Source organism: Camelus ferus, chromosome 18, assembly GCF_009834535.1.
Source record: "Camelus ferus isolate YT-003-E chromosome 18, BCGSAC_Cfer_1.0, whole genome shotgun sequence".
Taxonomy (NCBI): Eukaryota; Metazoa; Chordata; class Mammalia; order Artiodactyla; family Camelidae; genus Camelus; species Camelus ferus.
This window is the reverse complement of record NC_045713.1, coordinates 4825672-4853196: the sequence shown is the minus strand read 5'-3', so window position 1 is coordinate 4853196 and position 27525 is coordinate 4825672. Positions and strand designations below refer to the sequence as shown.

The window sequence follows — 27525 nt, the reverse complement described above, 5'->3', positions numbered from 1 at the left end:
TCATCCATGTTGTAGCGTATATCAGCACTTCTTTCCTTTTTATAGCCGACTAATCTGCTGTATGGATCTATCAAATTTTGTTTATCCATTCATCAGCTGATGGATATTTGGTTTGTTTCCATCTTTGGCTATTATGATTAAGGCTCCTGTAAGTATTCATATACAAATATTTCTGTGGATATATGTTCATTTGTCTTGGGTCTATACCTAGGAGTGGAATTGCTGGGTCATATGGTAACTGAATGTTTAAAGGACTGCCAGGTTGCCTTCCAAAGTGACTGTACCATTTTATACTCCCACAAACAGTGCATGAGGGTTCTGATTTCTCCACATCCTCATCAAGACATTATTGTCTGATTTTTTTATTATAGCCATCCTGGTGGTGTGAAGTAGTATCTAGTTGTGGTTTTGATTTGCATTTGCCTCATGACTAATGATGCTGACCACCTTTTCATGTGCTTATTGTCCATTTGTATATCTTTTGAGAAGTGTCTATTGAGATCGGTTGCCCATTTTTTAATTGGGTTGTCTTTTTATTGTTGAATTGTAAGAGTTCTTTATATATTGTAAATACATCTCCCTTTTCAGATACATGATTTGCAGAAATTTTCTCCCACTCTGTGAATTGTTGTTTCACTTATTTGATAGTGACCTCTGAAGCACAAATTTTTCAGTTTTGATGAAGTACAATTTTCTTTTTTGTTGTTGTTGCTCATGCTTTGGATGTCATATCTGAGAAACTACCGCCTAATCAAAGTCATGAAGATGTAGCCCTGTGTTTTCTTCTAAGAGGTTTATAGTTGCAGCTCTCAGATCTTTGATCCATTTTGAGTTAATTTATGTGTATAGTGTGAGGTAAGGATCCCACTTCAGTTTTTGGCACGTGGCTGTCCAGTTGTCCCAACACCATTTGTTGAAAACAATGCTCTTTCCCTATTGAATGGTCGTGGAATCCTTGTCAAAAACAAGTTGACAGTAGACACATGAATTCATTTCCGGACTCTCAGTTCTACTACACTAATCTATATGTCTATCCTTGATTACTTTGCTTTGTAGTAAATTTCATAATCAGGAAGGAAGTGTGAGTTCTCCAGTTTTGTTCTTTTTGAAGACTGTTTTGGCTACACTGGGTCCCTTGAATTTCCATATAACTTTAGGAACAGCTTGTTCATTTCTGAAAAAGAAGGCAGTTGAAACTTTTATAAGGATTGCATTGAATCTCTAGAGTAATTTAATAGTATTAAGTCTTCCAATATGCCTTAACATTTGTTCTGTGAATTTGAATTTCTATCTTGGGTCATTGTCTTAGCCCAATACAGTTTTGCTCCCACCCATCTCCTTGGTGCTGTTACTGGCAAAAATATTGCATTTCTCTATTTTATAGGCCAAATAATATTATATTATGTACATATTGTTTTATAGTATTTCTTTTAAAATAAGCTAAGAGAAGAAATATTCATTTATAATGTCTTTTATAGTTACACAATTACCTTCACTGGTCTTCATTTTCGTGTGAATTTCAGTCACTTACTTTCAGCCTGAAATACTTTAGTACTTCTTATAAGGCAAGTCTGCTAGCAACAGAGTAACTCAATTTTTTGTTTATTTTTGAATGTTTTTATTTTGCCTTGATTTTGGGAAGTTTTGCTGAATATAAACTTCTTGATTGACAGCTTTTTGAATATTTTGAATATGTTATTTCAGCACCTCATGACCCCCATTATTTCTAATGAGATGCCAGTTAATCTTGTTGAGCTCCCCTTGTTAGTACTTCCCAAGTTAGTACTTGTTAGTACTGTTTCCCTCTTGCTGTTTTGAAGAGTTTTCTCTTGTATTTGGCTGCTAGCATTTATACTATCATGTGTCTGTTTGTGGATCTCCTTGTTTATCCTACTTGGAGTTTGTTGAGCTTCCTGGATCTGTAGATTAATGTTTTTCAATAAATTTGTGAACATTTCAGCCATTATTTCTTCGAATATTTATTTCTGCCCCTTTCTCTCTCTCCTTTCCTTCTGGTATTCCCACAACACACATGTTGCTGTGTTTAATGACGTCCCACATTTCTCTGACTCTATTCATTTTTCTTCATTCTTTTTTATCTCTTTTCTTCTGACTGTGTAATCTCTATCAGTCTGTCTTTCATTCTTCTTACAGTTCAAATCTACTACTGTGCCTCTATGGTGAATTTTTCATTTTAGTTATTGTACATTTCAACTCCAGAATTTCCATTTGGTTCTTTTTATAATTTCTGTCTCTATACTGGTACTGTCTATTTGTTGCAACTTTGTCTTCATATCTTCCTTTTTCTTTTATCATGGTTTCCTTTAGTTCTTTGAACACATTTATAATGGCTACTTTAAGAGTTTTATATGTTAAGTCCAACATCTGGTCATTCTCATCAGCGGTTTCTGTTACTTGCCTTTTTCCTGGTGTACTTTCCCATTTCTTTGCATGTCTCAAGTTTTTGGTTGGAAACTGGACATTCCAGACAATGTATTGTAGCAACTCAGTATGGTCCCCCTGCCCTAGGGGTTGTTAATGTTATTTGCTTATTTGTTTGTTTAGTGACTGGATGGATTATTTAGTAAAATCTATTCTACCCTCTCCCTTTAGTGTGTATCCTCTGATGTTGCTCCTCAGGGAGTGCAGCCTTGGGTGTGCCCACAGTCACCCTGGAATGACAGGTTTCGGCAGGGCTCTCTTTGTCTCTTTTCCTGACCATATCCACCTGTTAGCTCCACTAATTGCTGGTTAGTTGCACTACTGTTTTCAACAGTGCCCTGTGGCATAAGTGGTTCCCAGACTAATCCAGTCAAATTCAGACTCCTTTGCAGGGATAGCTCCTGGGCTCAGTGTTTGAGATTTGGTTTGGCCCACAGCAGGGCTCCTTATGGTTGTCTCTTTCCCTGGTTCTCTGACAAACTAGCTAGCCTACATTTTAGCCCATATCTCCAGTGAATCTACCAATCTCCTCCCAATTGCCTTTCACCACAACCGCCACTGTTTTTGAAAGCACCTCTAGGCTGGAACTTCTCCACACTTTGTTGCAAATGAAGTCGATTCCTTTGGGAGGAGGAAGTCAAAACTATTTGGGAGGAGAGTGGGAGCCTTCTGTTCTGCAGCCTGCCTCTTCCTCTGGGCAAAATCTCTGTGCCATGACTCTGGAGCTGGGACTAGGGACAAGGGTATGCTTCTCTCTGAATGACACCCTTGTTTAGGAGCTGAGTGCTCAGTGGAGGAGAAGCGCAGTAGCCTCAGGTCACCTTGGCTTGCCTCTGCCAGGATGGAGCCTCTGCCTTGCAACGCCAGGACAAGGGGACTGGGGCTCAGCATTCTTGGGTGTCATGCCCCTGGTTGAGTGGGGGATGGGCAGAGGAAGGAAGCCCCCACCTCTCAGCCACATGTGACCAAATAAGTGCCTCAGCAACAGGTAGCTGGGGACAGAGAAACGGTAATGTTGTGTCCCTTCTGGGAAGATAGCCCCCTGACTGGGAGCTAAAGAGAAGGGACTTTTCTGTCCTGGGCTCCACCAGTGGGGAGTGGGATTTCCATTCCACTGAGCTGGGGCTGGGGCCAGGGAGGGTCTTGTTCAAATACCACAGACTCTGTTCTTACCAAGTTTTCATAGAGTTTCTTGAATAAATGTTTCTTCATTTGTTACAAGCCTTTCGGACCATTTCCAAAAGGTGCGTGAGTGTAGTGATGAGCAGAGGTCTCCCCACCCCCACCCCCAGTGGGCAGCAACCAGAGGGAGAAATGTTCCTTTACTGTTTTAAGCCACTGAGAGTAGGGAGTTTTTGTTACCACAGCAAATCTAGCTTAGTGGTTCTCCAGTTCGGAGGTGTGTTAGAATCACCCAGAGAGCTTGTTAAAGCTTGGGGTGCTGGGCCTCACGCCCTGAGTTTCTAATTCAGCAGAGCTGGGTGGGTGCCAGAGAATTCACAAGTCTAAGTTCCTCAGTAAAGGTGGTGCTCCTCATCTGGGAGACGTACTTTGAGAACCACTGCTCAGCCATCCTTTCTGACACCCAGGGATAAATAATAGTACCGTAGTGGTTACCCTGTTAGAGAGCGGCAAGGATTATTGCATTAACATCCTTAAAGCATCCAAACAGCCTTAGTATTATTATTAATATGTCCCAAGTTTTTTCTCAATATAAGGATATCCTCAGGTGTTTAAATTTTAATACTATTTGGCCTTTTACTGAAATAACACAGATGACTAGACTTTCCAGCATCTTCAGCTGTCTCTTTTTATTGCTTATTGATTCACTAAGAGCTCAGGCCACTTGCTGAGGAAAGATAGTCCTCCAGGCAGGATGGTTAACTCAGCGCCATCACCTTGCCTGCTTTTCTGACTCGGCCTGCTGGCCCCTACAGCTCTGAGGGCAGCCCAGAGCCTCTCCCCGCACAGAGGTGCTAGGCTTGGGGGCTACAGTTCCCCTCTGTTCTCATCCGGGCTGGACTCGGGGGTGGACCGGTAGCGCCCAGGGCCAAGTCAAAGGCAAGGACGATCCATGTTTCTTTTGCTTTTTCCATGCCGTTTTCTGGGTGCAAAGGGCCTCAGGGGGTTATCCATTGTTTAGGAGGCTGTGGTCCAAGACAGGGAGCCAAGGGCCGGCCCGTGGAGCTCACGAGAGGGAGAGCGCTGGGACTGCCGTAGGATAAATTATGGTACTTCATGCTTTGATGCCTGCTGTCCTGTTATAATCCTCCCAGTGCGCCCTGTGAGGACCTCGGGTCAGGCACTAACAGTGACAACAGCCAACACTCAGTGCTGTGTGCCATTGACTCACTTAATCCTCCCAAGAGCAAAGCAGGTACCATAATTACCCTCACTTTACAGATGAGGGAACCACAGCACAGAGCGGTTAAGCATTTTGTCCAAGGTCACATGGCCCGTTGAGAGTCAGAGCCAGGATTTGAACCCAGATAGCTCTAGAGTTTCCGCTCTTAACCCTGGCACTGTGGCACTGTGATGTTCCCTGGGGTCTTGGCCTGTCTTGTCCCCTGCTGTACCCCCAGCCCTGGAGGAGTGCCTTTCTTATAAGAGGTACTCCATAAACACTTGTCTAATGAATGAGAGAATTCCCAGTTTGGAGCCAGTAAGTGGAGACTGTCTGGTGGATATGTGCGCATCAAGTATTCTTTGCACAAAGGAGGCTCAGAGAGGAGTGACTCCTCTGAGGTCTCCTAGGGCGTGGTGTGGCTGGAACCACTGCCCCAGTCTAAATAGATGAATTAAGTGCCTGCCGTCTCTGCCAGAGTGACAGCCTCTCCCCTCAGCACCCAGGGCACAGCCAGGTCCTGCTGGGCAGGGGCGGGGCTCCAGAGGGGCATTGCACAGCGAGGGTAGCGGAGGGCACCTGGCCACCCCGACTTGCCTCCTCCTGGCCTGGTCAAGATGCCGAATGCCTGCATCTTGAACATCACAGGAGAAAGACACTGAAGGCAGCTCTGTGACAATACTGAGCTTGGACACCGTAAAGAATTTGCAGAGCCCCACTGTGACCTGGACCATGGATTGTGGTGAGAGAGACCCTAGTTCAAATCCCAGCTTCTGCTCCCTAATAACCTGCTGGGAGAGTTCGTGTGCAAAGGATGAATAGGGTTACAAATAGCACACGGCCAGCTGGCCTTCCCGCATTTGGACCCTCCCAGACCTGAGCCCAGGCCGCATCCCCAGGAAGGCAGCCTCAAACTACCCCCAGCCCAGGGGGAGTGGATTTCCCAGAGAGAGGCTGAGATAAATACTGGTAAGGTGTGTTCATGCCTCAAATAGATCACTTTGGCTAACTCAGAGACAGCCAGAAAAGTGGCTCACCTCCCCCGTGTCCTGCCTCCTCCCATCCAGGGCTCCATTCTTGGGAGAGGGTGGGCATCAGAGTGGGAAGGCCTGGGCTTAAGGCAGGGACAGTGGGCCTCAGAACCACGTGGTCTGGTTTAAAATGCAGGTGGCCCCACCCCGAGAGCCCACCCCCTGGAATCTCTACTGTAAGGAGCTCCACCAATTGGCCTGATGCAGACCTCAGACTGCCCTTTGGAGAACACTGGCTGAGGGGTCTCTCCCCAACTCTATCCCTGGTTTTGGTTGTGTCAGATAGTGGAAGGCCTTATGGTGATCTAGGATGCTTGTTCAGGGTCCTCAGCCTAAGTCCTCCAGCCCCCTGTCCCCAGCCCTTATTCCTTACCCAATGCCCGGCTCTGCCCCTTTCCCCACTTTGACTCGGCCCAGGATGTGTGTTGTTTCCTCCATGGCTGCTCTAAGCCAGCCAGAGAGTCAGCAGTCTTGGCCTAGTAAACGGAGCTTCGGGGGCCAGCTGAGCAGCCCCTCCATCTAGGGGAGCACCCCCTCTGTGGAGATGAGGGGCGGGCCGCAGGCCTGGTGCCCAGGTTGGGGGAGGCGGAGGTGGAAACGGTCCTGATGACCAGAGGGTGGGGCTTGGGGCAGAGAGCTTGGCGGGGCCAGCTCTGTTCCATGCACAAGCATGTGCAGGATGCCATAGGGCTATTTTTACTCCTGTCAAGGAAACAGTGTGATTTATGGGAGGCCTGGTCCCCTTCAGGGCTGTGTTATAAATACACCTGGCCCCATACTCTTGCTTACTTGGAGTGGACGCTCAGGCCCTGTCCTGCGTGGCCTCTCTCCCACCTCCCTCCCCACCTCACTGGGCTGTGTCGACATGTGGCCTGCTTGAGGGCATCCTTCCCTTAAGGCAGCTGTCCCCTTGTGGTGGCCCAACTCTCCTCAGTCATCAGGGCCTCGGTGTGAGTGAGTGTTTCAGATGCTTTCAGGAGTGACGATTGTCCAGGAGCTGGCTTTGATGAGGGGAAGAGAAGGAGACAGGCTTCAAATTTGGGGTTCATTCTTCCCTCAAGGGCTGGGGCTGGATCATAGGAAGGGGAGAGGGGAGCGAGCAGGAGGGAGGTGGGCCTAAGAAAATCTCTCTCATAAGACATACCCATCTGCCCAGAGTCCCCTCCCGGAAGGTAGCAGGCTAGATGGAGAGGGCACCCACAGACTGTCCCCAGAGGTCTAGCTGGGCCCAGGACTGGTCCCTGCCCCACTCCCTTCAGCTGCAGAGAGGCCAGAGCACCCTGTCTTGGGAAGATCCCAGCTTCAGGAGTGTGGCCTGAGCTGTTCTGCTTACCAGGTGCGTGGTCTTGGCCAAGTCCCTCAACTTCTCTGACTCTCAAGTTTTTTTCTGGAAATGGATGCACAGATGCCTGCGCTCTAGATTGATGTGTGTGAAATGAAGGCCAGGCTGGGTCAACAAGAGAGATATTCAGAGCAGACAGCCCCTGTCTGACATCATCCTCTTCCTCTGAGGAACCCTGGTCCCTCATCTGCAGGGGCACAAGGGCAGCACAGATCAGAGGACCCCGACTCTGCTTTGCCTGGGAGGAAGGCAGGACTGCTTCTCCATGAGCTCCTGGGGCTCAGCTCCATTGCTCATGAGAGGCAGGGACTGTTCAGTGCAGCATCAAATCCAGACAAGTGGATGTTCATACCTGGCCAGGATTGGTCCCCTCTTAGAGGCCAAGAGCTACACGGGGACTCAGAGTTCATCTAACAGTACCAGTCAGCTATTGCCATGATAATACTGTGTAACAAACCACTCAAAAACCGAGAAGCTTAAAATGACAAATGTGTATTTCTTGTTTATGCTCCTGCTGGGCAGTTGGGCTTGGCTGTAAGCCCAGTTGGGTCCAGGACTCTTCATGTGTCTCAGCTTCCCAGGACTGGTCATCTGGCCAGGGCAGACCAGGGCTAAGGCAGGAGCCCAGGAAGAAATCACTTTTCAAACTTCTGTTCATCTCACATCTGCTTACATCTTGACCAAAGCAAGTCACATGGCCAAACCCAAGCTAAATGGGGTTGGGGCACATTCCTCCCATGGAGGGGAGTTGGAGGGAAGGGAATGGCTACTGCTGACTCCCTATAATCTCATGAACTGATTTTCCAGCTCTGCCCTGCATGATCATCAGGGGCTTCTGGACGTACTTTGGGGCAAGGAGAGGGAGAAGGAGCAGAGCAGGTGTCGCATCTCCCACCCAGCTCCCTCCAGAGCTGTGAGGAGTCTTGCAGGTGGGGTGTCAGGGAGACGCTTTGTCATTCGTGTGCTTTACCCTTGTGCATTTCTGAGTCGTGTCCTTTGTCTGGTCAGCCTGGGGGGGACCAGGAGGCAAAGAGAAAGAGGCACAGGGCCCCTCTGATGTTGAAATGTATGATTTTTGCCATTTTGAGAAAAACTAAGCTTAACACCAGTAACTTACAGAGGTCCAGGCCTGGCAAACTCACTTTCCATAGAGTTTATTGTGAGGAAAATGATCCTGTCAAGAAGAGGCAGGGACCTTCCGCTTCCTGGACCCTTAGAATCCTCGGAGACGAAGTGACTGGATTGGCTCTCCCAGTTTGGTCATCCCCACTGGGCTTCTGCCTGAAGGGGTAGTTGTGAGAGATGAATGGAGGCAGCACCCTGGGCAGGGCTCTCTCGTCCTGCCACCACAAGACTCGGCCACGTCAAAGCAGACACAGTGGCCAGCGTGGTCAGGTCAGGGAAGCCCTGGATGGGGAACCCTCTGGGGCCCTCATGGTGGGGCCTGTGGGAGGAGCCCCTGGGTTAAAAGCCGCAGGGACAGCTCACAGACACCAGTGGGCGCCAGCGCAGGCCCTGGGCAAGCAGGAAGCCGGACCCTTCGCCCGTGCTCCTTCCCTGTATCCAGGCCATCCTCTTTGACAGAGAAGAGGCATGTGGCAAGCGTGGTTCTCCGAGACACAGGCTGTGTTTTAATCTGAGAAACTAAGAGCCATTTAAAGGGACTTCACAAAATATCAGAGCAGACATACAGGACTCCCCCCAACACCCGCCTGCAGCCCCCTGCCCATCACCCTATGCAGCCCCACAGAGGAGGACCCCCCTGCATCATCCTCCCCCAAATAACTCTGAGTACTCACTCTCTTGCTTGACATGTGTGCCCATCCCCCCACCCGTGGGACTGAGGCCCACTCCAGGCAGCCCTCCAGGCAGGCAGCCCCTCCTGGGCCCTTTCTGCAGCTGGTGGCGCATTTCCTTCCCCCAGGCCACAGCCCTACGAGGTGGCACAGCTGGGACTGGAGCCTGAGGAACTGCCCTCCACCCCAGAGCCCCTTCCGCCGTCAGCTGCTGTCTCCCCAGCCCAGGAGTCCCTGACAGGGGGCCCTGGCTCCTGGGCTTCTTCCCTGGGGCAGCCCTGGCTGAGGGAAAGGACTAGGGCACAGGAGTCAGCAGACGAAGCCTCCCCATCCAGCCCCTGTGGCCACACGCTGACTGTGGCCCTGGGGTTGGGATGGGGGAAAAGAAACCCCAACACCCCGCTATCCACCCAAGCCCTGACTTCTCCGTATTTGTTTATTTACATTGGAAAAGGCCCCGCAGCCCAGGCAGGAAATGGGCCAATTTCAGGAGGCTCGGCTGGGCTGGGAAACAAGGAGCCACATTGTGCTCCGTGCCCGGCCGTTCCCCACCCTGGGCTTGTGCGGGAGCCCGGAGAGGGGGACCCGCGTGGGGGCCCGGCAGGAAGGAGGCGTGGGGCTGAGGGGCTGCCAGCGCTCCGAGCCAGCCTGCCCATGAAAGGGCTTCTGTGCAGGGGTGGGACGAGGGGCTGCCGAGTCCCCACCCCACCAGTGAGTGGGTGAGGCGGGGATGCTGGGCAGGGGGTGGCCCCTCGTCACAGTCTCAGGCCCACCTGGCACGACCTGCCAGCCCAGGGTGGAGGGAAGAGATCTGGAAGGCACCTGGCCCTGGTGCCCCCTTCTTTTCGTGGGCAGATGCCACCCCTCAGTGGAGGGAACGTCCTGCCCTCAGCTCCTCAGCTCCTCAGCTCCTCAGCTCCTCCTCCCCTGTCCCAGCTCCTGCCAGGAAGCTTGCCCGACCTCAGACCTCCCTTCCCGGCCCGGAGCTGGAAGGCTGGAAAGTCCTGCAGTCAGAGCCCGGCCCTGGCTGGGGAGGCTCAGGCTGGCGTGTGACCTGATGCTGCATGGGGGCACTTGGGGAGGGCCGACCCCTCCCCAACCCCAGACTCTTCCTTCCCGACAGGCTGGTATCCATACGGGCTGATCTTTCATTCATTCAGTACGCGGCTGGTGGATGCTCACTCCCTTCTTCTTTATTCCTGCCGCCCGAACAGCCTCCTCCAAGCCCCGCTCCTGCTCCCGCTCCCAGAGAGCTGTTTGAGAAATGCAGATCTAATTACATCATTCCTGTCTCTAAAGGTCTTCCGAGACTTCCTACTACTTTCAGAGTAAAGAGGCTCACAGGCTTTTTGACCTCGGCCCCACCTGTCCTTCAGGCCCCTGAACACCAATGACTAGGTCGGGGCCGGGGGAGGGACGCGAGGTGCTCAGAGGTGAAATGGAGTGCCCCCCCAGCACTCAGGGCGGCCTCGGGGTGGGCATGTCCTTCCAGCTGGAAGAGAGACCGGTGGACCTCACAGTTGGGTTGAAGACCTGGGACAAGGATTCACCTCTACAAGCAGGCACCTGGCCAGAGGTTCTGTGTCCTTCCAGGACAGCCCACCCACCCCCACTCAGGACATCATTCTCCGTCCCAGCCCTGCTGTCCTCACAGCCAGCATCACTCTGTGTGTGTGTGTGTGTGTGTGTGTGTGTGTCTCCAGATGGGTAGGCTTGATATTGTAAAGATGTCAATTCCCCCCAGATCAATCTGTAACTTCAGTAAATCAGTCTCTAAATCCAGTAAGATTATTTCTGAAACTAGATAACAGAGTTCATCCAGAAGAGAAAATGAGGAAGGAGAGCCAAGAAAATCATCAAAATAAAGAAAAAGACAGGAGCCTGCCCTTCCGGGTAGTGAGGCAAAGTGCACACTTAACAGTGATGAACACGAGTGGCTCCTGCATATTTACTGCTGTTACAGCCACTGTCGTGCCCTGCCCTGGGTCAGGCGCGGGCTGGAGCCACTTTCCTTGCTGACCATTAACCCCGTGGTATGGTAGGGGAGCCACTCGCGGCCAGCCTGGTCCACCCCAGGCCCTGGTCTAAGCACTTTGCCCCCAGTGTCTCATTTACTCCTACGACACCCCCTGCAGGAAGTACTATTACTAATTCAGTCCAGCTCTGACCTATCAATAGCGTGGGAAATGCTGTGCCACCGCTATAGAGAAGAAGGCCTGTTGAGCTTCAAATGGGTCTAAGACCCACCAAGTAAAAGAAAGTTACAGGACGATACATGTACCATCTGAGGGAAACACAAGAAAACTGCTCACCCGTGTATGTGTGTACATAGGGACGTGAGTGCATAGACCGGTGTCCGGAGGCAAAAGAGGTGAGACCCACACTGTTACGGGGGAAGAGGGGTGGGGACAGTCCCTCTTCGCCTCGTATATTTCATGTGCCTTTTCCTTTTTAAATACTAAACTATAACACACAGACAAGTGCACAAAACATAAGTGTTCGCATTAAAACTTGTTATCAAATGGACACCTGGGTGACCCCACCTAGTTAAAAAGTTGAACACCGCCAGCCCCCAGAAGCCACCACCTTCCCCTCCCAAGCTTACCCCACCCCTACCCCCGCCCTGACTGCCACATCCCACCCCAAGATTGCCACGCTCACCTCTTTGCATTTCCTTGACTCCTACCATAAATACCAGTCTAGTTTACTTTTGCCCATTCCCAAACTTTATATAAATGAACCGTATGTATGCTGTTGGACCTGGCTTCTTTCTTTTTTTTTTAATTGACTTAACAGTCAATTTACAATGTTGTGTTAGTTTCTGGTGTACAGCAAAGTGATTCACTTATACATATATTCTTTTTCATATTCTTCTTCATAATAGGTTATTACAAACTATTGAATATAGTTCCCTGTGCTATACAGTAGGACCTTGTTGTTTATCTGTTTTATATGTAGTGGTTTGTATCTGCTAATCCCAAACTCTGAATTTATCCCTCTTCACCCTTCCCTTTTTTGTAACCATAAGTTTGTTTCCTATGTCTGTGAGTCTATTTCTGGCTTGTAAGTAAGTTCATTTGTGTCTTTTATTTTTTAGATTCCACATATAAGTGATATCATTCGATACTTGTCTTTCTCTGTCTGATTTACTTCACTTAGTATAATAATCTCTAAGTCCATCCATGTTCCTGCAAATGGTATTATTTTATTCTTTTTATGGCTGAGTAGTATTCCATTGTATATATAAACCACAACTTCTTTATCCAATCATCTATCAATGGACATTTTGGTTGCTTCCATGTTGGCTATTGTAAATGGTGCTGCTGTGAATATTGGGGTGCATGTATCTTTTTGAATTAGAGTCTCCTCCAGATATATATACATTCCCACCAACAGTGTAGGAGGGTTCCCTTTCCTCCACACGCTCTCCAGCATTTGTCATTTGTGCACTTTTTAATGATGGCCATTCTGACTGGTGTGAAGTGATACCTCATTGTAGTTTTGCTTTGCAGTTCTCTGATAATTAGCGATGTTGAGCATCTTTTCATGTGCCTCTTGGCCATTTGTGTGTCTTCATTGGAGAAATGTCTATTTAGGTCTTCTTGGGCCTGGTTTGTTTATTTCTTTTTTTTTTTTAGTGGGCGTAGATAGTTAGGTTTATTCTTAGAGGAGGTACTGGGGATTGAACCCAGGACCTCACGCATGCTAAGCGTGAGCCCTACCACTTGAGCTACACCCTCCCTCCCAGCCTGGTTCTTTGTACTCCAACTTCTGACTGAAAGACTCACCATGGTGGTGCCTGTAGCTGTTGTTCATGTGTTTCGTGGCTCTACAGATTCTTTTTTGATACACTTTTTAAAAATTTTATGATGAAACAAGAACAGGATGATGTAAAGCAGAAGAAAATAGAGAACAAAAGGCTTTTGCAATTTAAAAAATGTTGAAAGTAAAAAGAAGAAGGAGAAATAACAATAGTACAAAGTTGGAAGGTAAAGATGAGGAAATTCCCCAGAAAGTAACTAAAAAGATAAAGGGGTGGACATTAGACAGAAGAGAATATCAGAGATTAGCCTAGGAGCTACGTCCACCAGCCGCGTAACAGGCCTCACGCTTCAGGCCCCAAGTCCCTGCACCAGGGCCCATGGCACTTCTAAGGGTCCCACCGAGAGGCTATCTCTTAAAATCAGGAAAAAATAAATTTTAGGTCAAAGGATTTTTATAGATAAGATTAATACACTCGTCTTTATACTAGTGTAGTTATAAAATAGAATTTTTTAAGTTCTGTTTTAATGGAGGAAAGGACCCAGGAAAGCAAAAGTCCCTGAAGACATGGTGAAAAGCAAAATGCCCTGATGACAACCGGGCTTCAGGTGACAGCCTGAGACAATAGCGCACCCCAGAGTCCTGAGAGCTGAGTGAAGGATGTGTGAGTGGGATGAGAGGAGGTTTGGGTGTGGACAGCGGTAGCTGTGACTCGGGCTCATGTGCGGAGCCCCCACCCCGCACCGTGCAGGTCACCCAGCCCAGGAACATGGCACCACCAGAGCTTTCCTTTAACTGCCGGGAAGACTGCGGCCCAGAGAGGTTGGGCAGATTAGCAAAGATGACAGCTGCAGGGTATGATTTGAATCCAGGTAGCCGTGTCATCGCCTCCCAGGGCCTGAATGCCACAAAGATACGCTTGAGGTTTTTTCTGTGTGGGCGCCTGTGGAAATGGTAACACCAGCAACAGAGAAAGACCTGTTGGCAGGGGTTGGTGAAGGGGAGCTTCTGTCCTTCGTATAGAATAACTCCCCTTGCTTCTCCCCACCGCACACAAAAGCCAGGATCAGGGCAAAGACCAGGAGAGGCCACGACTGAGAGGGACACGCCCCCTGCCCACGGGAGCTCCTGGTGCAGCCCTTTGTGGAGAAAGACCACTGACCCGGCCAGGGGAGCAGGTGGGCCTGTCTGCTGGTATGACCAGAAAGAAGGGAGACAGGCTGCAGGCCCAGCATCAGGAGGCCTGGGGTCCAGCTCCACCTTCCAGGCTCCCAAGGCTCAGTTTCCTCATCTGTAAAATGGGGGCAAACAAGGTCGTGGGTGTGAAAGGGCCTCGCAGGGCCCAGGAACTGTTGGACCAAGGGAAAGGGAGGCAGGCTGCACCCAGGAGAGCTGGGAGGCCCTCCCTGGACTGGGGTGGAGCCTGGTGGCAGTGTCCACACCTTTTCCTCCACATGTCCACCCCTGGCTGCGGAACGACAGGGTCTGGAGTGGCTAAAGGTCGTGCCTCCACATCTGACAGGCCCATTTGGGCTCTGCTTTCACATCTTGAGAGGTGGTGTGGCCTGGAGCCAGGGCCAGGGTTGGCTGTGGGGAGGTGGAGGCAGGGTGGGGGGGGCCAGGAGAAGGGTTCCAGAACATACTAGGGACAGCTACCCTGGAGCTTCCCCAGTGGGGGAGGGGGCACTTGAGCTGGGGCCGTGTTGAGGACCCGCATGTCCTGAGGCAAGTGACTCCCTGGGAGAAGCCACAGGGGGCCCCTCCCCCCGGCCAGCAGCCTCGGAGAGGGTGGGGGTCCCAGGCCCACCTCTCAGGGGCAGAGTGAAGCTCACAGCTGCTGGGAGAGCCCAGGCTCCATCCGAGGCCCCCGGCTGGGCTGGGCAGGGTGTCGGGGGCCAGGCGGAGGCCAGGCTGGGGCCTCTTTCCTCCTAGCTCGGCAGCTGAGGTTATTTTTTTCCCCTCGGCCGCTGCTGAATTTCCCTTCGAGTTGGATAAATAAGCAGCAGGTTCCAACGTCAACGAAACAGGAGCTGGAGCGGCCGCACAAAAGTAGCTTTCAGCAGCGGCCGGCGCCTCTGGCCCGTCCTGGCCACAGTGTGGCCGCAGCACCCCGGCAGCGCCCGGGGGGTACACAGGACAGGGGCCCCCCGGAGGTGGGATGCCCTGGGCCCTCGTGCATGCAGACGCCATGCCCCTTCCCAGCAGCCCCCCAGAGCCCTAAAACGCCCCCCCAACCCGTCTCCAGGCCTCACACACTTGTCACCTCTTCTGGTCCCCACCCGCCCCCAGCAGAGCCCTTGCTTGTCCTTTGTCCCCGACAGCGCTTTGCACAAACCATGTAAAGTCCTCCCTCCCTTAAACCTTCCCACGCACGGCTCCCCTAGGCCAGAGGGTCCATCCCAGCTTTCCAGCCTCCCCTGTGTGCTGTGGGAGGCTCCTTCTGTCTTCTCTCCAAAGCTTTTGCCAAGGCTGTTCCCTCTGTGTAGAACTCCCTTCCCTCTCCTCTTACCTGACTCCCACCGGGCTGTGCCACCCTGGTCATGTGTCACCTTCTCTGACACCCACCCCAGTTTCTCTCTCTAGTCACAGACATCAGCTGACCCCAGAGTGGTCACTGTTCTATCTGTGAATCCAGCTGACCACGAGCAGACAGGTGCCCCAGCTTGTCCCCTCGTGTCCCAGTGCCCAGCCCAGGCCATGCCGTGTGCTGCAGGGGCTCAGAGGCGGCACTCAGTTTGCTGCCCCAAGTCCCACAGCATCACATTCACCTGCCACTTATGTAGACCAAGTGCAGACTAATGTATAGTGACAGAACTTCAATAGTCACTTGGAAAGGGAGGGAGGGGACAAAAACCTTTGAGGGGAGTAGTGAAGAATATATTATCTTAAAAAAATATCCTGACGCTCGGCTTGCCTGAGGCAAGTTTCCTCCACTCGCTCCAAGCCTGTTTCCGCGTCTAAAAATTGAAATAAGTAATAGACGCCTCATAAGGTGTTATGAGGATAACACGAGGTGTGAATCCCCCAAAAATGGTCGTTATTAGTAAACTCATTTCACACGATACTGACCAGTTAATATCTATACCAGTTACTGACATTTTAATGTGCTGCTTCATAGTAAGAGAGTTGCATTTTAACCAGAAGATACTCATTATCTGGATCAATTGTGGTGTTGATTTCACAGGTGTATCCTTATGTCAAAACTCTTCAAATGGTACACTTTAAACATGTGCAAGTTCATGGCACATCAATTGTGTACCCCCATCAATCACATATCCACTGACTCAGCAAGTTCTCAGACTCTATGCCATGGAAATAAAAGCACAAGTACACTTGAGGTCAGAAAACGTTTTCTATAAAGGGCCAAATAGTAAATGTTTTCAGCTTTTGTGGGTCATATGGTCTCTATCATAACTACTCAATTCTACCAGTGTAGCTGGAAAGCAACCATAGATTCTACTAAACCAATGAGTATATCTGTGTTTCAATAAAACTTTATTTACAAAAACAGGCAGTGGGCCAGTTTGGACTGTGGGCTACCGTTTGCAGACCCTGAACATAGATACATGTACCCATATAGAGATCGTAACAGAAACAACCTAAATGTCTATTCGTAGGGGATTGGCAGAATCCTTTATAATAAACCGACACTGTGGAAATCAGAATGAGTGTTAAAAATGATGGGTTGGATCCTCTGTGTTGACCTGGAAAGACATTCATGATAGATTTTTTTGCAAATATTTTATTGTGAAAATGTAAAAATATCCAGAAAATTTAAACACAATTTATAGTGAGCACCTGAATGCCCACCATGAGGTGCTAACATTAATATTTTCCTACACTTATTTTTTTATGATATGCCCACCCATTTATCCAGGATAGATTCTTAGATGAGAAAAATGAGGTGTAAAATGTACAATATTAATTCCGTTTTAGTAAAAGAAAAGATCAGAAAAAACTGCAGTACATGTATTTATGTTTGTAAAGTCTAAAAAAAGTGTCAAAAGAGATGTCTGAACTCGTTTTTTTTTTTTTTTTGAAGTATAGTTGATTTACAATGTTGTGTTAGTTTCAGGTGTATAGTAAAGTAATTCAATTATACATATATGTATATATTGTTTTGCAGCTTCTTTTCCATTATAGGTTATTACGAGCTATTGAATATAGTTCCCTGTGCTATACAGTAGGTCCCTGTTACCTGTTTTATATATAGTAGTTGGTATCTGCTAATCCCAAACTCCTGTAATATATCCCTCCCCCTCCTTTTCTCCTTTGGTAACCAAAAGTCTGTTTTGTACCTCTGTGAATATATTTGTGGTTTGTAAATAAGTTCATTTGTATCATTTTTGTTTGGATTCCACATAAAAGTGATATCATGTATTTGTTTTTATCTGACTTACTTCACTTCATATGATAATCTCTAGGTTCACCCATGTTGCTGCAAATGGTATTATTTTATTCTTTTTCATGTCTAAGTAATATTCCATCTTATGTATATACCACAACTTCTTTGTCCAATCATCTGTCGATGGACATTTAGGTTGTTTTCATGTCTTGGCTATTGTATATAGTGCTACTATGAACATTGCAGTGTGTGTACCTTTTCAAATTAGAGTTTTCTCCAGATACATGCCCAGGAGTAGGATTGCTCGATGATATGGTAACTCTATTTTTAGTTTTTTAAGGAACCTCTATACTGTTCTCCATAGTGGCTGCACCAGTTTACATTCCCACCAACAGTGTAGGAGGGTTCCCTTTTCTCCACACCCTCTCAAGCATTTATCGTTTGTGGACTTTTTAATGATGGCCATTCTGATTGGTGTGAGGTGATAACTCATTGTAGTTTTGATTTGCATTTCTCTAATAATTAGTGATGTTGAGCATCTTTTCATGTACCTGTCGGACATCTGGATGTCTTCTTTGGGGAAATGTCTATTTACGTCTTCTGCCCATTTTTTGATTGGGTTGTTTGATATTGAGCTGTATGGGCTGTTTGTATATTCTGAAAATTAAGCCCTTGTTGGTCACAAGAGATGCCCGAAATCTTGATACTGATTACCTGAGGGCCAGGGTTGCAAGGGAAGAGAGAAACAATTATTTTATTTCTCTACTCATTTCTAATGTTGAGTTAGTTATTAAAATTCTAAAAGCCCTAATAAGAAAGTTTTAAAATTCTTCTTTAGTAAGAATGGGACAATCTAGTCCAGCCCTTGACATCCCCATAAAAGGACACTGAATCAGAACCAGGACTTGAGCTGTGGGGAGGTGGGCCCATTCCCTGAGCCCTGCCCAACCCAGCCCTGCCCCGTGTGTGGGCGAATGTGTGCACACACGGCCCCTGGATGTCCTCATGTGTACAGACATACTTAACTCATCCCCAGACCCACACACACAGCACATACACGTGCTGGTGCCCACCACCCCTGTCAGTGTTGTACCTGCTGGGTCCTCCATCATCACCGATAGCCCTCTGGAGGGGTGTCCTGGGCACCTGGAGGAGGTGAAGGACAGTCTTGGTTCCTGCTTACTCACACAGACACCTCTGTCCCCTAGGGTCCAATCAATATACCTCCCCCAACCTCAGGCCCCACTTGCATTCAGCCTCTTCCAGAAGGTTCTACGGCCAGCTCCTCATTATGACATTCTTTTCATTCAACAAATATTTATGGGACCTTACTGCAAGCCAGGCACCAAGACACCCAGGAGCATGGCCCAGCCACTGACTTCTGGAAACTCCCAGATTTGTGAGGAGACAGGCACAGGTAGGGTGGCTGCAGGGCACAGAGGCGGGTACCAGGGCCATCGGGTGGGGGCAGAGGCAGGGTCTTCCTGGAGACAATATCAGGGCCAAGTTGGGGAAGGGGCAATATGCGTCTGGTGGGGGTGAGTGGTGGCTGTGGTCAGGGACGATGTGGTAAGAAGGGCCTCTGGGAGTGTGGGAAGGCTAGGATGAGGGGGCACAGATCAGGAGGGTGTCCCTTCCCACATGTGCAGGGCAACTCACTGGCCCACAGCCAAGGGCCCCCAGAAGGGAGGCATCTCCCTGGTTGGAGCTGGGAGGGGTTCTGTTCCCACTTCATCCTATCTCTGGCCCCCTCTGCCCAGTGGAGCAGGAATGGGGGTGGGCATTGATGGTAATCTCCCTCCTCCCGGTCCCCGCTTCAGGGTCCTCCTCATAGTCTCCTTTTCAGTGAGCGCCTGGGGTATTGTTCCGCCTTTGTAAAGACGGATCAAGTGACAAAGCAGGGTGGGTGGGCAGGCGGCCCAAGAGGCCTCTTCTCTCCCAGGCAGCATCTGCATGGGGGAGGGGCTGTTCCACACACCCCCACCTCTGGCTTCCCAGGAGCAGCTGTTGCCATGGTGACAGGCCTGGCATCTCAGGGCTCCTGGGGCGTCCTCCCCAGTACGGCTGCCAGAGGAAGGGCCCCCGGACTCTGCTCCATCCTGGTAAGGAGCTGGGGCACAAAAATCCTTGCTCCCAGGACAGCCCCAGCAGTGGGAAGTCTCCACCATTCCCATCCAGGGAGTGAGAGGGGGCAGCTCCAGAGCCCCCACCTCATACAGACTCTGTGATGTCAGGGCTCCGGCTGTGTTCCACTGTCATCCATGCACCTATGCCTTCTTGGGGCAAGATGCAGAGAGAAATAAAATATCCTCATGGTCCTTGAGCAGCTGCTGGCATTGGGGCAGAGGGAGGGCATGGATGGATGCTAACACTATGCGAGTGCACAAGTGAGGGACAGTGGGTGGGAAGGACTCTGGGCTCACAAAGCAGAGCCTCCAGCCCCATCCAGGGGAGCTGGGGGCTGCCCCTAGGAGGGAGGCTGGAGGCTGTTGCCCCCAACAGAGCAGAAGGGAAGGGCCTTCTGGACTGGAAACCCATCACAGGCATGGGTTTCTGAGGAGTTGGGCGTGGTAGGGAAGGAAGTGGGGGTGCTATGCCTGGAAGGGCTTCTGCTGCCAATCCCAAGAGCATGACCTTCACCCTGGGCAATGGGGAGCTGCCGCTGGCCTTTCATCAGGTCCTTTTTTCAAAGTTACCCTATTTCTGCGCTACCTCCATGGGAAGTTCTGGAGCCTGCAGCTGCACCTCTCATGGCGGGCCAGGGATGTACTTTGTGCTGAACACAGGGCTGGCTGCACCTCCACAGAGACCCAACCTCCCGGGTCCTCTTGGAGAGCGAGAGGAAGTGTGCACGCCTGCAACAGAGCATCTCCTTTTCCTTCTCCCATCCCTGCTCCAGTGCAGCTCTAAGAGGAGGTGAGCATTAATTACAGCTGCTGCCGTGACTTCTTGGTGAACCCCTACCACATGCGGCTCTACAACAGGGTGGTGTTGGCCGAGCAGGGTCAGCTGGCAGGTGCCCTTGCTCTGGTGGTGACAGGCAGCCTTGTGCAGTAGAAGAGCCCTGAATGCCAACCCTGACCTTTGTGAGCTGTGTAATCTTAGACAAAAAGCTTGTTTTCTGAGCCTCAATTTCTCATCTGTAAAATGGGCACAGAATTCCTTGCAGGGCTGTTTGAGAGTTAAAAAGGTCACTGTGTAAAATGCCTGGTCCAGGGTCTGCTTGGCTCACCATAGGTCCTCCACCAGTTTCATAGCCCCCTGCAGTGCAGGCCACTCCCTCAGTCCTTCATCCAAGAAGCATCCCTGAGCAGCTGCTAGGGCTGGACCTATGCTGAGCACTCACTTGAAATCTAAGTCTCCAGGTACATCTAGGCCAAGGGGTGAGGGCAGACAGGGGTGGGCTGGGAGGAGGGAGGCAGTCTCTAAGGGAGTCCCAGACCAGAGCAGGGCCCCTTGGGTGGCCTGCTGGGTGGCACTTAGGTTTCACCCACAGAACTACCTGGGAACCACGTGGGAACCTGGCTGGACAAAGGCAGGAGGGCTAAGGGGCTTTGGGACTCCAGGCAGCCCCCAGCAACCCCAGCCCCTCAGAAATACCTTCCCAACCTGGAAGTGAATGGGAGGGGTGGAATGGTGTGGGCAGCTGAGGGATTGCAGTCAGACCTCACTCACTTGTCAGCTGTCACCCGCAGGCTGAGCCACATCCCTAGGACTGCCTTGGCGTTTCCATCTGTACAACGGAAAGGACAGAACTCCCTCCTCCCCACGGTTAGGTGCTGAGCATGGAAGCAGGGGGAGTAATGATCTGGTATCATCCTGGTAACTATCAGGTTTAGGTGAGGAGGGTGTGAGATGAACTAAAATATTCCGTGGGTCTCTTAGTGGGGCGTGGGTGGTGGTGGTTCAGGCAGTTCAGATTCTGGCGGTTGGGGCAGCACCAGAGAGCAGAAGGCGTCTTGTGCAGAGAGGAATTAACCGGGAATACCCTGTACTAAGGATGCTCAGAGGACAGGAAGGGAGAGGGCAATAGGAGATTGAGGGTGTTAAAACCGAGCCCTCTAGCTCTGCGGGAAGCAGTCTTACGAGGTCCCAGAGGTGTCAAGGGGGCACCCTAGACAGCAGAGCCTCCCGCTGATCGGGTGACAGCTCTCCCGAAGCCCACCTGGGAAAGAGCATAACGTTCTTGGATTGCGGAGGAAGAGACAGTGAGGTCAAGTGTTAGGTGTGACGGGTAAGCAGCACGTGAGCAACAAATAAGTTGTTCATTTTTACAGGATTATCTGCCAGTTTTACAGAAAAGGAAACTGATGCTCAGAGCGTAGAGGCAGAGGCTGCATTTGTACTATCAGCGAGTAAAAAGCCGAGGCGTCCGACGCCGGGAAGCCTTAGAAATGTTCTCGTCTGGGTAAATGAGGTGACCCGGTATAGGGGCAGGGAAATCTTCTGGCTGACTGTACGGTTTCAGGGAGAAGTTGGGCAGCAACAAAAGGGGAAGAACCAACTGTGAGGGGGCAGGCGAGGTCGAACCTACACCTAGACCCGCGGTGGTGCGCCCGCGTGGATGCCCCGGCGAAGCAGCGAGACGCGGCGCCTTTAAAAACCTGGCCCGGGGTGTGTTCGGAGCGTGGAGGTCCCGCCCCTGGGCGTGCCACCTGGCGCCCCGCCCCCAGGCTTGTAGCGGCGGCCCCGGGAGGCGGCGCCCGCTCTGGCTCCGCCGGCGCTCCAGTGGCGGCGGCGGTGGCTTCTCCGCCGGCTTGGCGCCTCCTCTCCCTCGGGCGGCTTCCCCGCGCGCTGCCCAGGGCGTCTGGCCGCGCCCGGACACTCGCGGCCCGCTCGGCTATGGCCCGCGCCCCGCGACGTGGCGGGCGGGTGCGAGGGCGCCGGACGGCGCGGCCCGAGTGAGGCGGGGCCGCCCTCCCGCTCTCGGCCGGGGCCGCCCGGGATGGCCGTGCTGCCGCTCCGCCGGGCGCTGCTGCTGTGGCAGCTGCTGGCGGCGGGCGGCGCGGCGCTGGAAATCGGCCGTTTCGACCCGGAGCGCGGGCGCGGGCCGGCGCCTTGCCAGATGATGGAGATCCCCATGTGCCGTGGCATCGGCTACAACCTGACCCGCATGCCCAACCTGCTGGGCCACACGTCTCAGGGCGAGGCAGCCGCCGAGCTGGCCGAGTTCGCGCCGCTCGTGCAGTACGGCTGCCACAGCCACCTGCGCTTCTTCCTATGCTCGCTCTACGCGCCCATGTGCACGGACCAGGTCTCGACGCCCATCCCCGCCTGCCGGCCCATGTGCGAGCAGGCGCGGCTGCGCTGCGCGCCCATCATGGAACAGTTCAACTTCGGCTGGCCGGACTCGCTGGACTGCGCCCGGCTGCCCACGCGCAACGACCCACACGCGCTCTGCATGGAGGCGCCCGAGAATGCCACGGTGGGCCCTGCGGAGCCCCACAAGGGCCTGGGCATGTTGCCCGTGGCGCCGCGGCCCGCGCGGCCCCCCGGCGACGCCGCCCCGGGCTTGGGCGGTGGCGGCACCTGCGAGAACCCGGAGAAGTTCCAGTACGTGGAGAAGAGCCGCTCGTGCGCGCCGCGCTGCGGGTCGGGCGTCGAGGTGTTCTGGTCGCGGCGCGACAAGGACTTCGCGCTCGTCTGGATGGCCGTGTGGTCGGCGCTGTGCTTCTTCTCCACTGCCTTCACCGTGCTCACCTTCCTGCTGGAGCCTCACCGCTTCCAGTACCCCGAGCGCCCCATCATTTTCCTCTCCATGTGCTACAACGTCTACTCGCTAGCGTTCCTCATCCGCGCGGTGGCTGGGGCCCAGAGCGTGGCCTGCGACCAGGAGGCGGGTGCGCTGTACGTGATACAGGAGGGACTGGAGAATACGGGCTGCACCCTCGTCTTCCTGCTGCTCTACTACTTCGGCATGGCCAGCTCGCTGTGGTGGGTGGTGCTGACCCTCACCTGGTTCCTGGCCGCCGGCAAGAAATGGGGCCATGAGGCCATCGAGGCCCATGGCAGCTACTTCCACATGGCGGCCTGGGGCTTGCCAGCCCTCAAGACCATCGTTATCCTGACACTGCGCAAGGTGGCGGGGGATGAGCTGACCGGGCTTTGCTACGTGGCCAGCATGGATGCGGCTGCGCTTACCGGCTTTGTGCTGGTGCCCCTCTCCTGCTACCTGGTGCTGGGCACCAGTTTCCTCCTGACCGGCTTCGTGGCCCTCTTCCACATCCGCAAGATCATGAAGACAGGCGGCACCAACACGGAGAAGCTGGAGAAGCTCATGGTCAAGATTGGAGTCTTCTCCATTCTCTACACCGTTCCCGCCACCTGCGTCATTGTGTGCTACGTCTATGAACGCCTCAACATGGACTTCTGGCGCCTGAGGGCCACAGAGCAGCCGTGCTTGGCGGCCACCACGCCCGGTGGCCGGAGGGACTGCTCACTGCAAGGGGGCTCCGTGCCCACGGTGGCTGTCTTTATGCTCAAAATCTTCATGTCGCTGGTGGTGGGCATCACCAGCGGCGTCTGGGTATGGAGCTCCAAGACTTTCCAGACTTGGCAGAGCCTGTGCCACCGCAAGATGGCAGCTGGCCGGGCCCGGGCAAAGGCCTGCCGGGCCTCAGGGGGCTATGGCCGTGGCACTCACTGCCAGTATAAGGCCCCCACCGTCGTCTTGCACATGACTAAGACGGACCCTACTCTGGAGAACCCCACACACCTCTAGGGACACAGGCCTGCCTGGGGCGGCTGTTGCCCCCTCCTAGCCCCCCTCCGGAGGAGACAGCTGACTAGCAGCTGCCCAGCTGTCAAGGTCAGGCAAGTGAATGCAGGGGGGCCCAGGTCCAGGGCGGGTAGACTCTTCTTCAACCCTCACTTGTCAGGACCCAGTGAGGCTCACTCCCCTGTAACCTAGTGCAGGGGTTGGGCCTGGCTGGGTCCCCACAGGGTACTGGGGCAGAGGTAATGTGGAGAGGAGAGGTACAAGGGGGCGTGGTGCAGCAGGGAGTTTATTTAATGATGTAATTTATTGTTGAGTTTCTCTGGAAGCTGTGACTGGAATAAACCCCCGTGTGGCACCGCTGAGTCCTCTCTGGGCTGAGACGGGAAAGGTAGGAGGGGAAGGGCCCTGCAGGAGTCTCCCTTGTGAGCAGAGCTGGGGGTGGGTGCTGGGTTCATCCCCTGGCTCTCCAGCAATCAGGAGGACATCCTGCTGTGAAACAGCTGTGTTTTGCAGGAGTCCCAGATTCTCCTGGAGTGAGTTTTCCCCTCTGGCCTATCTGCTCCGTTTGGCAACCTGCTTGCCTTTCTGAGCCCTGGGTTTCCGCTGCCCAAGGTGAGACTGGACTGCTTGCTGGGATACTCAGGGAATTTCCTGGGATGACACTCCCACCTTTGGCCCTGGGGAAACTAGCCTGTATGGGAGCTGTAAGACCCCGCTTTCCTCATATATGTAAAAAATGAGGGCATCAGCCTGTCTCAAAGGTCCTCCAGATGGACCTGCTCCCACTGTCTTGCTGTGGATCTATTTTGCCGTCCCCTCCCTGGGGCCTGAGGGCTGAGGCTGGACTCTGACTGTCCTCATTGCTTTTGAAGATTACTGATGTAGCCCCTTCACTCCTTGGTCAGAGCACCCACTCACCCCCTCGTCCTCTGGGTGAAGGGGCTGGACTATTAGCCAGCATCTTGGTAGTATACACAGGCATAGAGATATGGAGGATAGTGGGAATCGGGCCCCCAGCCCCTAAAGGGCTGTGGAAAGGTTTGAGGTGCTGAGTGCAGCTGTGAGAAATGGGGCAGGGGCAGGGCTCCCCTGAGGCAGCTTGCATATTCGTGTACCAGATTAGGAAAAGGTACTGTGTGTATCTGGTGCCAGGGAAGTGCAGGGCTGCTGGGACCTGCGCCACCTCTGTCCATTGTGAGCTGTGTGTGGCCATCCTGGAGACCCTGTCTCCATCAGCATGGGGTCAGACCTTGGGGGTCCCCATCTTGGCCTCTACTTTGGCCACTGTGAGCATCTTGGTGACTGTCCGTGGGTGCATGTTACATTGTCACTGCCAGGAGGACCCAAGGGTCCAGCCCCACTGCCAGCCAAGGGGAGGCCCAAGGTCAACTACTTCAGTATCAAGAGTAGGGCTGAGCCCTGCCCCACAAACCCAGAGCCCTTAACCCTGCACCAACCACCAGTCTCACAGGGCCAAGAAACCAAATGGAGATCAAACAGGTGGTGTCAGCTCCCTCAGTGGTTGAGGGGAAGGGGCTGTCCCTCACCACAATTAACAGTACTGATTCCCAAGGGGAATTTTGTGATCTTCACACCTTTGCTTATGTTTTTCTTGCACACAGAATGTCACCCCCAATCTAAATCCTGCCCTTCTCATAGAGAACACAGGAAGTCCCCACACCACCTTTGACCAGCAAAGCCAAGTGACCATAACACCTTGAAACCCCCGTGAGGGTCCCTGACTGAGGAACAGAAGGAGTATATAGAAGGTGACAGGGGCTCAAGTTGGGAGTGGGAGGGGCAGTGGCTGCAGATTTGTAGGAGTCAAGCTGAAGCTGCTCAGGGCCTGCTGCTCAAGGCAGGGGCAGCCAGAGTCATGAGAGGATTCCAGAGAAGGGGAAGAGAAAGGCAAGTGATGTGCATGGGCCAAGGGTGGAGGGGAGGGCGAGTATCAGGAGCAGCACTGGTTCACCCTATTCCTTGCCAGTCAGTGGAGGGGGCAGAGGGTGGCACTTGGCTATGTCCCGATGTCCCACTCAGTGGAGACAAGATTGGCTTCTAGGACAACTGGGATGGGGGCAGGGATGGTTCACACAGGCCGGGAAATTAGAGAGGGAGGGATCTCAGTGCTGGAAGATACTATGGAGAAGTCCCACTCTGGAGGAAAAGGAAGATGGGAACAGTACTGAAGACGTTTTACAGTGGCCCTCCATATGATCCTCCTCTCCCCACTTCACGGACAAGAGAAGCGTTTGAAGGGCTTGACTGGCTCAGGATCACACAGCAAGGGAGACTATGGCCTCCAGAGCTCCTGTGACTCCCACACCATGGATTCTGGCAGGGCGTGGGGTGAGTTGGAAGGGTGGTTTTGTCCACAGAAACCTCTCCCCCAACCCTCAAAAAGGAAATTCCAGAGCCCAACAGAAATGCCTCAGAAACCAACACCTGCTGGCCTGTGCAGGGTGTACCCCCACGCCATCCCTTGGTGGCCGTGGCAGCCCAGCACATGGCTCCTCAGAGCAGCACATGTGCATGTCCACGCCCGCTGGGCCTGTCTGTGAGGGCCAAGCCTGAGCTTGTTCTTAAGGGAACTTCTGAGCCCTGACCTCAGTCAGCATCAGTTCCAAGGTAACAATTCAAAGTTCACTGGAGTCAGACTGAGGAGAGGCCCCAGGTGGTCAGTAGCTGCCCTCACCCCCTGCTTAGTTCCACCCCAAAGGAGGATGCTCCAGGGCAGTGAAAAGGCCCGGAGGCCCTGGACAGGGTTACAGCAGAAGTGGTAATGGAACAGCAACCTTCTCTTCCTACCTGGTTTGAGTATCTCACTCAGCATCCTGCTGAGGGGACCCTGGGTCTCAGGCAAGTTGGAGACGTGGTTCCCTAGTGGAAGCAGCACCGCCCATGAGTAGCTGCCTTGGAATCCAAACACCACCTCACTGCCACCCTGGACTGTGCCCCCTCCCCAGGAACAGGGTTTGGGGAAAAAGAGGAGTAGGTAGGATGAGGGAGATTGTACCAGAGTAATGATTCAGACCCTTATCCTCAGGAAAAAAGTTCTCGGCTCCATCTGCAGCAGTCAACCCAAATCAGGTGCTTCCCCCAAGGTCACACCCTGCTAGGGAGGCACGCGCTGGGACAATCAAGAAAGACCAGGATACAGACCCTAGATGAGGTGACAGTGCCCCACAGGTACTATCCTAGTGTCACGTTAAGAAACCCACCCCAGGACAGGACTTCACAGGTGTGGGCTGGCAGCCCCTAGTCCAGCTGTGCTTGTGGGGAAAATGCTCAGGGGTAACCCAACTCCCTTTCCAGAGCTGGAAGGCTGGTCAAATTCAATCTGACCTTGGGGCAAACCGCTTCCTCCCCAGCAGGGCTGAAAATCCCCAGGGCTCGGTGCAGGCCTGGCTGGAAGCCCATGCTCTCCAAGGCCACAAAGCCAGTCAGTGGCAGAACCCGCACCCAGGGCTTAGGTTTCTCCTCAAATTTCCTCCCATTTTGCCTTGTGCTGTCCCCGGTGCAGCTGGTCAGAAGCAGGCGGTTTCACTTCTCAGTAAATGGGATCATGCGGCGGCTCGGCAGAATCCTGGGATTCCACAGGCGGGCTGTCGCCCTGCAGTGACCTACTCCCATCAACCACTCTGACTTTATAAAATAAACTCCCAGCATAAAAAATAAATGAAGGCATGAATAAACAAGACTGGCTATGCGGTAGGATTGTTGAAGCTCAGTACATGGGAATTTG

At 52.4% G+C, this 27525-nt stretch overlaps 1 protein-coding gene across 1 annotated transcript; it reads left to right on the top strand.

The window, feature by feature from the left end:
- Positions 1 to 21750: 21750 nt before the first annotated feature.
- FZD9 (frizzled class receptor 9) lies at positions 21751 to 27478 on the top strand. Its single transcript, XM_006180983.3, has one exon. It carries the CDS (start codon positions 22008 to 22010, stop codon positions 23781 to 23783), a length of 1776 nt encoding a protein of 591 aa, XP_006181045.2. The 5' UTR covers positions 21751 to 22007; the 3' UTR covers positions 23784 to 27478.
- Positions 27479 to 27525: the final 47 nt, after the last annotated feature.